Source organism: Eriocheir sinensis, chromosome 11, assembly GCF_024679095.1.
Source record: "Eriocheir sinensis breed Jianghai 21 chromosome 11, ASM2467909v1, whole genome shotgun sequence".
Classification (NCBI taxonomy): domain Eukaryota; kingdom Metazoa; phylum Arthropoda; class Malacostraca; order Decapoda; family Varunidae; genus Eriocheir; species Eriocheir sinensis.
The window spans coordinates 12,026,616-12,037,069 of record NC_066519.1 but is presented as its reverse complement, the minus strand read 5'-3'; the positions used below and the strand labels follow the sequence as shown (position 1 = coordinate 12,037,069).

General features: G+C 42.2%; 1 protein-coding gene across 5 annotated transcripts in view; it reads left to right on the top strand.

The window, feature by feature from the left end:
• The window catches only part of LOC126996832 (band 7 protein AGAP004871-like), a 40,780-nt gene that overhangs the window by 13,913 nt on the left and 16,413 nt on the right, over positions 1 to 10,454 (top strand). For 3 of the 5 annotated variants that reach the window (XM_050857705.1, XM_050857701.1, XM_050857704.1), the window contains 3 exons: positions 70 to 142; positions 1,474 to 1,556; positions 9,077 to 9,280. In XM_050857705.1, coding sequence (XP_050713662.1) covers positions 70 to 142; positions 1,474 to 1,556; positions 9,077 to 9,280 — 360 coding nt within the window. Of the gene's footprint in view, positions 1 to 69; positions 143 to 1,473; positions 1,557 to 4,599; positions 4,683 to 9,076; positions 9,281 to 10,359; positions 10,416 to 10,454 lie in introns of all 5 variants that reach the window. The other 2 variants (XM_050857703.1, XM_050857702.1) reach the window with 2 other exon arrangements.

The following is a 10,454-nucleotide window of genomic DNA, read 5'->3' as shown; positions in this document are numbered from 1 at the left end:
TTCCTATGCCTTTTTTCATCCTCCTGATCTTCCTCTCTTTCCCTCCTCCTCCTCCTCCTCCTCTAACAGGTTGTACAGGAGTACGAGAGGGCCGTCATCTTCCGCCTCGGTAGACTGCTTCAGGGTGGTTCCAAGGGCCCAGGTTAGTGTCCCTTGAAATGTTGCGTTTTCTTTGGTTTTCTTTATTTATTTTTTTCCTGATTATAGATAACTCGTTTTCCTTATGTTTTGTTTTTGTTTTTTATTGTTTTGTGTTTTGGGAAGTGTAAGGTATTATTGGTGTTGTTGTTATTATTATTATTATTATTATTATTATTATTATTATTATTATTATTATTATTATTATTATTATTATTATTATTGTTATTATTTTCTTGTTTTTCTTTCTTATTATCATTATTGAGTTTTCGTTCCTCTGAGTAAAAAAAAAAACTATAAATCATGCTCTATTTCCTTTATTTATTTTCTTATCTATTATTACTAACATTTTTATTATTTATTATTATTTTTATTATAATTTTTTAGCATAGAGTCTTTCAAATAGGTGTGTAAGTAAATCAGTTCTTTTTTTCCTTTTCTTTCCATAGCTATCATTATTTTTATCAAACAGGAAAGTATAAATCAATTCCTTTTTTCCATTATATATATTTTTCGTGGCAAGGACTTCTGTTACTAATGCGTCAGTTTTTTACCCTTCTTTTCTTAGGTCATCGCCGGCAGAGAAAAAGAAATCAGTCATCGAGAGCGTTAGATTTACCTTTTCATGACTTTTTATTCGCTTTTCAGCAAGAAGAAAATTTAACAACGAGGAGAAACGGAGGAAAATGCTTAAACTCCCTTTCTTTTTCCCTTATACTCCTTCCCATCTTTTTCTCTACCTGTCATTTTCCTCTTTTTCTCTTGTTTTCATTCCTTCTCTTCACTACTCTCTCTCTCTCTCTCTCTCTCTCTCTCTCTCTCTCTCTCTCTCTCTCTCTCTCTCTCTCTCTCTCTCTCTCTCTCTCTCTCTCTCTCTCTCTCTCTCTCTCTCTCTCTCTCTCTCTCTCTCTCTCTCTCTCTCTCTCTCTCTCTCTCTCTCTCTCTCTCTCTCTCTCTCTCTCTCTCTCCCGTTCCTTCTTCTTCAACCCTTCATTATTTCCTCGTTTCCTTTATCTATTTATCTTCCTCTTTCTCCTCCTTGCTCACTCCTCTCCAATCCTTACTTGTTTCCTCCTTTTCTCTCTATCCTCCTCCTCTTTCTCCTCCTCCTCTCCTATTCATACCTACTTACTCTTTACCTATCTCTCCTTCTCCTTCTATTCAAATCCCCTCTTCTCCCCCTTCCTCTCCTACTTCTCCTATCCCTTCTCATTTCCTGTTTTCCTCTTTTTCTTCCTCCTATTCCTCCTCCTCCTCCTCCTCCTCAGCCCTCCACGTAACAGAGTCCTCCGCCAATCCCCTTCCCGCCGATGCTCATTTTGTTTCTCTCTGCAGGAATCTTCTTCATCTTGCCATGCATAGAATCCTACTCTAAGGTAGACTTGCGCACCAGTGTCTTTGACGTGCCGCCGCAAGAGGCAAGTGGAGGTTTTTATGATTCTCTTTATATACCTTTTTTTGCAAGCGAGTGTATTCCTAGTGTTTGTTTGCTATCCTCCTTCAGTCTCACTCACTCACGTACTCACTCACTCACTCACTCACTCATGGTCTCTCTCTCTTTCTCTCTCTTTCTTTCGCTGTCTGTATTGGGATCATCTATATTTTTTTTTCTTTTGTCGTTTTTTCTCTAGTCGTTTTGCAAGTTACTATATCTTGTTATGTCTAGATTATATCGATTGACTGACTGACTCTCTCTCTCTCTCTCTCTCTCTCTCTCTCTCTCTCTCTCTCTCTCTCTCTCTCTCTCTCTCTCTCTCTCTCTCTCTCTCTCTCTCTCTCTCTCTCTCTCTCTCTCTCTCTCTCTTGCTCTTTATCATTCTCTCTCTCTATCTCTCTCTCTCTCTGTATTAGTAATGTTTATAGCTTTCTTTCTTTCTATCAATACTCTCTTGTGCAAGTCTTTATATATAGTGTTGAATCTTGCAGTAAGCGACTTAATATTTCATCCATTCAGATACGTTCAAGTTTCTTTTTTTTTCTCTTTCTCTGCCTCTCTTTCTTCTTCTCTCACTTCATCATTCCTATTTGTAGTTATTTTTCTTTTACTTTCTATCACATAGTATTCCTTTTCACACGCTTTTATTATCAGTATTTCATTCATTCAGACATGCTCAAACTTATTTTCGCTCTTTCAGTTCTCTTTCATTTCATCATTGGTATGTGTAGTTCATTCCCCCACTGGCTATATCATATTACCTTTCAAACTCTCTAATTCAGATTTTCATTCTTCCATATGTCATAATCTTTCCTCAGTATGCCTTCTTAGTCTTATGAATATCAAAGTATTACCTCCAAATACGTTTTTTCTTACTCATAGTCTGATTCTTCTATATAGCTAAAGAATTACGAAGTTTTCTATTCTTTTTCATGGTAGACTTGCATGTTTCTCAGCTATACTCTGTCTAGTCTTTGATCTACAACTACGTATTTATCATAGCTTAATCTTATAGTCTGATTTTTCTTTATTGTTAAAGAATTACGGCGTTTTCTTTAGTTTTCATGGTAGACTCGCATGTTTTTCACCTATACTCTGTCTTGTCTCTGAAACTGATCTACAACTACGTATATATCATAGCTCAACTTCATAATACCTTCTTATAGTCTGATTTTTCTTTATTGTTGAAGAATTACGGAGTTTTCTTTAGTTTTCATGGCAGACTTGCACGTTTTTCACCTATACTCATTGTCTTGTCTCTGAACTTCACCCCCACTTCGTCTATATCATCACAACACCTCACCACCACCCCTCACCACCACCCCTCACCACCACCCTCACCACCACCACGTGCAACCATTCTACCTCCTCTTACGCTTCCTCTTCCTCCTCCTCTTCCTCCTCCTCCTCCTCGTCTTCCCTCCTCTCCGCCCGCTACATTTCGTCCCAAGTGCCGCCTCCAGGTTCCAGGTCCATCGTCTCTCCCTGTAGGTGGTGCTGTCGCTGCTGGTGCTGCTGCTGCTAAGAGTCGTCTACGTTCACCTAAGCACCTTCTGGCGATCACCTGTGTGCGTGTGTGTGTTGGGGAGGGGGGGGAGGAAAGGGTGTTTGTGTGGGGGGAAGGAGGGGGGAAGGTCTGTGTGTGTGTGTGTGTGTGTGTGTGTGTGTGTGTGTGTGTGTGGGTGGGTGGGTGTCGCTGACCTCTCTTCCTCTCCTCTCCTTTCCAGTTTCCAGTTTTTCTTTGATTTCTTGTTTTCTTTTCTTCCCTTTTTTGCCTCTTCCTGTTTTCCTTTGAGTTGCTTTCTATCGTAACTTTCTTCATCTTTTTTTTTCTATCTGACTTTCTTTGATGTCTTTTTCGTTTATCTTTTCCTCACTTTCCTCGTTCTTCTTTATTCTTTTCCTCCTCCTCCTTTCTTCGTCTACTTCCTACGCCTTTTCCTTTTCCTGTTCGTCTAGTTTCCTCTCAGAATGACTCTCGCTCTTTCTACCTTATTTTTTTCTATCTATCCCTTAATCTCTCTAAATCTGCCCTTCCCCCTTTAAACAGAGGAAAAATTAAGCTGACCAAATCTTGTTACACGTACGAATTTTTTAAAAAGAATGTTCATGTCTCGTCTGTATGTGGATGTAGAGAAACGATTCGAACTTCTATTATTTTCACTTCCCTCCCTTAAAGAACGGATATCCCCTCCTCCTCCTTCTCCTCTTCCTCCTAATCCTCCTCCCTGGCATGTTGGACGCAATTAATTCACTCATGGTCTGGTCGCCCTCACTCACCGTCTAGTAAAATGCTATCCCTCGTTTTCCTCGGTTTTTATATTCGCGGTTTCGTACTTTTGCTAGATTGTGTCGGTGAAGGAAAATAAATGTGCGTGACCGCGGTGTACGTAACAAGTGTGCAGCTGTGGAAAGTACGGTATGACAGATCGGTATTTTCAGACACCTCCGCCGCTCTCATCAACTCATTCCAAACGCCGATAAGAAGATGAAACGGGTTCTCATAAGTATTTTTCTCACGTCAATGGTACAAAGGATTCGTCAACCAACCACTCGGGTCATACAACTACCCATGGAAACGAACGCAACCTCTTCGAAAGCCATACCAGTCAAACCATATGCCTGTAGCGCCGGTAGGTTTTCTTGAGGGGTCTCTTCGATGACCCAGCCCGTTAATGGCGCAGTTGAATTTTGTTTATAGTGGCTGCCGGTTCCCTCTGAGGTCCTGTACTTTTGCGGGCCTCAAGAACGTAATCTCCGATGAAAAAAAGAAACAATCGTGAGTGGACGAAAAGTTCCTTTGTATATAAGTGTCCTTCATGCCCTAGAAACCTTCCCCCTCATACCCTCCGATCGTGAGTGGACAAAAAGTTCCCTTGTAAGTGTCCTTCATGCCCTAGAAACCTTCCTCCTCCTACCCTCCCATTCCTCCATCTCGCCCCAGCCCTGACCCCAAGCCTCCCCCCCCCCCTCGTTGTCCAGGACGCTCGGTGCCTCACGACGCCCCTCCCCCCCTTGTTTTGCAGGACTATTTTTCACGCTTCCGTGTATTGAGTCTTATCGCAAAGTGGACCTCCGGACTGTAACGTTTGATGTTCCGCCGCAAGAGGTGGGTTGTTACCCTGTCCCCGCCACCCCCACCCCACATTAATCTCCCACCCGCTGTTGACCCCAAGTAACCTCCGTTCATGCCTTCCCTAATAACTTCCAATCCGTTAAACCCTTGACCCTCCCCATTACCTCATTTGCTTCTTCTTCCCTCCCATTACCCCATTAACCTGTTGATCCGACCCATGTCCCTCCCACCCGCTGTTAACGTCCAAGTTCTCCTCCGTTTATGTTTCCCCTCCCAATTTTCCTCCTATTAAGCCTCCCCATTATCCTCTTTTACCGTGTTAGCCTCAGTTGCCATCCCAATTATCCTCCGTTTATGTTTCCCCTCCCAATTTACCATCCCAATTTACCCAGTTTACCCAGTTTACCATCCCAATTTACTATCCCAATACCCAGTTTACCATCCCAATTTACTATCCCAATACCCAGTTTACCATCCCAATTTACTATCCCAATACCCAGTTTACCATCCCAATTTACCCAGTTTACCCAATTTACCATCCCAATTTACCCAGTTTACCATCCCAATACCCAGTTTACCATCCCAATTTACCATCCCAATACCCAGTTTACCATCCCAATTTACCCAGTTTACCCAGTTTACCATCCCAATTTACCATCCCAGTTATCCTCCGTTAATATCTCCCCTCCCAATTTCCTCCCATTAAACCTCCCCATTATCCTCTTTTACCGTGTTAGTTTCAGGTATCATCCCAATTTTCCTCCGCTTATGTTGCCTTCCGACCCATTAACCGATTCATTGTCCCCATTTACCCATTAAACCGACCCATTACCCCCCTGCCCTCATGACTACCTTCCCTGTGTTAACCATTTACCTTCCCAATTTTCCTCTGCTTATTTTTTCCTTAATGTTTTCTTACCCATTAACGCATAGGCCTTCCCCATTACCTCTTATCCATTCTCTCTCTCTCTCTCTCTCTCTCTCTCTCTCTCTCTCTCTCTCTCTCTCTCTCTCTCTCTCTCTCTCTCTCTCTCTCTCTCTCTCTCTCTCTCTCTCTCTCTCTCTCTCTCTCTCTCTCTCTCTCTCTCTCTCTCCTTTCTACTGTTTTTCTTCTATTCCTCCTTCTCCTCCTCCTCCTCCTTACTCTTTTTTTCTTTCTTTTTCTTTCTCTTTTATACCTTCGATTCCATTTCCCTGTTTTTTTTGTTGTTGTTGTTGTTTTTTCTCTCCTCTTCGTCTCGTCTTCCACCTCCTCCTCCTCCTCCTCCAGCTTCGCCTCTTTGTTTATTTCTTTGTTTGTTCGTTGAAAAGTTGATTTTCTGATCGATTGGCTTCGCTTTTGTTGTTGTTGTTGTTGTTGTTGTTGTTGTCGTTGATGTTGTTTTGCTTCGCTGATACCATGCTTGTATTTTCCATTTTCTCTCTCTCTCTCTCTCTCTCTCTCTCTCTCTCTCTCTCTCTCTCTCTCTCTATCTCTCTCTCTCTCTCTCTCTCTCTCTCTCTCTCTCTCTCTCTCTCTCTCTCTCTCTCTCTCTCTCTCTCTCTCTCTCTCTCTCTCTCTCTATCTCTCTCTCTCTCTCTCTCTCTCTCTCTCTCTCTCTCTCTCTCTCTCTCTCTCTCTCTCTCTCTCTCTCTCTCTCTCTCTCTCTCTCTCTCTCTCTCTCTCACGCATGCGCATTGTTCGCTTTCTGCATCGCAAATAAAGCAAAAAATAAAAATATACACGCAAAATTATTATTATTATTATTATTATTATTATTATTATTATTACTGCAACTTATAATGCGGCCACTTACATATTCGTTCTTTCCTTCCTTGCTTTCCCTTCCCTTCCCTTTTATCAATTCCTCCTTTTCCTTCCTGCTTATTCCTTCCTTCCTTCCCATTCCATATTTGCTATACTCTATCGACTCTAACTCGAGCCCTTAGGCGGGGCTCAGGGAGACCGCGCTCTAGCCACATAACTCCATCACTCTCCTCAGAGGGACTCGCTACCCCTCTCTCTCTCTCTCTCTCTCTCTCTCTCTCTCTCTCTCTCTCTCTCTCTCTCTCTCTCTCTCTCTCTCTCTCTCTCTCTCTCTCTCTCTCTCTCTCTCTCTCTCTCTCTCTCTCTCTCTCTCTCTCTCTCTCTCTCTCTCTCTCTCTCTCTCTCTCTCTCTCTCTCTCTCTCTCTCTCTCTCTCTCTCTCTCTCTCTCTCTCTCTCTCTCTCTCTCTCTCTCTCTCTCTCTCTCTCTCTCTCTCTCTCTCTCTTATTTACGTTATATATAATCTCTTTTGCTTGGCTGTGCAGGACGCGTAAGTGAGACCTACGTAAGTACTCCATGGTGGCGGAAGGGTGAATGGTGCGGCCTGGCGCCTGTTGCCAAGGTCCCTCAGGCGGCAACGGCGCATGAGCCACGTTGCCAAGTGAAATGGGAGGTTTACAGTGTCGTTGTCTTTCCCTCAATATGGACTATATATATATATATATATATATATAGATATATATATTTATCTATATATATATATATTTATATATCTATATATATATATATTCCATAAATAGATGACGTAGAGACTAACAGTGACACAGATCGCCATGCGCGGGTCATCGCCAGATGTGTAAACAATGGGGGTTCCCCGGGCCAAGCCACAGGGCTCAAGTTAGAGTCGATCGGCTATAATCAAGTTTTTGTATATATATTTACCTGCTTTATCCATTCTCCCCTCCTCCCTTTCCACCCGTGTGCGTGCCCATCCTTCCTATCTGTGTATATATTTCCATTCCATTATTTAAACCCATTCCATATTCCTAATCCATTGCTTAACCCATTCCATAATCGTAAGCCATTTCTTGACCCATTCCCATTCCATATTCCTGTTCCATTTAAGTAATTGTACAGTTATTACTAGTACAGGAATGTCTTGCTTTACGCGAGGGATGTCTTACTAGATTTCCGCGTAATTTGAACTCTATATTTTTCTCCTTAAGACTAAGATGTTAGTGGAGGTGTTGGATGTGCTGTAATATAAGTCAAAAAAGAGTAAAGTTTGGAGGATATTGGATTATGTTACACGAGAATGCGTTACTAAATTCGCGTTAAAAGATGCTTCTGCGTATTTCAAACATTTATTTTTCCCTTTAAGACTAAAATGTTAGACAAGGTGTTGAATTCGCTTTAATATAAGTGAAACGAGTACAGTAAGAAGGATATTGGATTCTATTTTTACACGAGAAAGCATTACTAAATTCGCGTTAAAAGATGTTTCCACGTAATTCAAACCATAATTTTTTTTCCCTAGGATTTAAAATGTCAGTGAAGGTGTTTGATTCGCTTTATAATATGAGTGAAAGGAGTAAAGCAAAACGCATATTATTATTTTTCTACATATAACGTTTTTTTTTTTTCTCTCTCAAACCGCGTATTGTAAACTCGCGTAAAACAAGAATCATACCTGTTAATTTATCTATATTATAAGCACTTGCACTTTGGATCCATTAGTCTACTAGTCCATTAGTTTGCTCATTCATCTCTAGTTTGAATGCCTTTTGATCAACTTCTAACAACCTTTTGTGCATCTTTTTGCTCTTTCTGGCTACATCAGTAAGATTTAGAGAGTAAGATTATGTGTAAGTTCAATATAGATCTGCTAACTGAATTATTATTAGCTCTGGTGTGCGTGTGTGTGTGTGTGTGTGTGTGTGTGTGTGTGTGTGTGTGTGTGTGTAGAGAAAATTTTGTTGCTAGGATTTTTTTTTTTTTCATTTATTCTTGTAAAACTAATCTAATTTTTTTGCATCTCTTCCTTTTTTATCTCCGTCTCTTCTCTTATTTTTTTTTTATTCTGCGGCCGCCTTTTTCTCTTCCGTTACTTTCTTATCCTTTTTCTCTCCTAATTCCCCCTTCTACGTCCATTACTTCTTCCTTCATCTCTCTCTTCTTTATCTGTTTTCTCCTATTCCTTTATCTTTCTCTCTTCATACATTCTCCTTCTTATATTCCCTCTTCCTCTCTCGTATTCTTTGGTTTTCTCCTTTATAATCCTCCTCCTCTCTCTATCCTTTATCTTCTCCTCTTCGTTCTCCTCCTCACTTTTCCTCCTCTTTTCTCATTCATCTGTCTTCTCTTCCTTTACAATCTCCTTACCTCCCCTCTTCCTCTCTCCTTCACCACTTCCTCCTTTCTCATTCCTTTATCTCTTCTTTTTTGTCTTCTCTACACCCTCCACATTACTTTCCCATCCTCCTTTCTTATTCATTTGTCTTCTCTTCCTTTGCAATCTCCTTACCTCCCCTCTTCCTCTCTCCTTCACCACTTCCTCCTTTCTCATTCCTTCATCCCTTCTCTTTTGTCTTCTTCCCATCCTCCTTTCCCCTCCACAACTTCCATTACCTCCTCCTCCTTCTGTACCTCCTCTTCCTCCTCTGCCTACGCCCCACGATCAGGTCCTCACCAAAGACTCCGTGACGGTGAGCGTGGACGCCGTTGTGTACTACCGAGTGAGCAACGCCACGGTCAGTGTAGCCAACGTGGAGAACGCCCACCACTCGACGCGGCTCCTGGCCCAGACGACCCTCAGGAACATGCTGGGAACCAAGAACTTGCACGAGATTCTGGGCGACAGGGAGTCCATCTCGTGTGACATGCAGGCGAGTGAGGGATGCTGGTGATAAGGGGAAGAGGAGGGGTAGGGAGCTGGAAAGGGATGCGGATAGAGGAGATAATGATGTAGGGGAATGGTGATGATGGTGGTGATGGGGAACAGAGGAGGGGTAGGGAGGAAGGAAGGAAGGGGTACATATGGAGGGGGGAGAAGAGGGTCTGTATGTGTGTGTGGGGGGGGGAGAGTGATGGTATGGTGTCTATAGTGAGGTAGTGATGCAGTAATGGTGTTAGGGAAAGATTGTATGATGTGGTGGTGATTGTGACGGTAATGGTGAGATGATGGTGGTGATAGTGATGGTGGGGATAGTGGCTGTAATAGTGTGATGACATGTAGTGGTGGTGGTGATGATGTGATGACTGTGTTTATAATGCATGGTAAAAAATATAGGCATAAGAATATAGGTAGTATAATATTTTTCCTTCCAGCATATCCAACATACGTCTTCGCCAAATAAATTAATCCTTCATCTAATACTAAGACAACAAAACCACATGCATAGCGCTCCGCCTCGCTTTTTAGTCCCACATTGCAAGACTCCACTTTAACTAGCTTTTAACTGTAACTAGCTGGCTATTTTGCTTTCAACTAACCTTTTAACTAACCTTTAAATAATGCTATAACCCATCTAAACCATACTTTCTGTACACTCATAAAAAGTCAACATGAACTTCCTTTTAACTTCGCTCTGAGCTTCATGTATCATTTCACTCACCCGATGCAAGAGCACGGGAAAAGAGAGCATGCTTTGAACAACGCACTGAGCTCTATATCATTTCACTCTCCCGTTACAATACGAAAACAGAGAGAGCATCATTTTAACAACAAACTGAGCTCCCCGAATCTCCTCACTTCTATAATACAAGATACGAAGACAAAGGAGAGAGCTCATCCTACATTTCAACTTCCTAACGTAACGCTGCAGAGATAATCACACACCAAACCACAAATCCCAAGAGAGTACCGGGCTATCAAACCTCCCTCGGAACCGAAGCCTCGCGCGCGGCGGCCCTAGTTCCTTTGAGCAGCGCGGCGCGAGGCTCACACTGACACGCTATATTGCAGAACTCCCTGGACGATGCTACTGATAACTGGGGCATCAAGGTAGAGCGCGTCGAGATGTGAGTACTAACAAGGTGGTGGTCTTGCCTGGCCCTGGA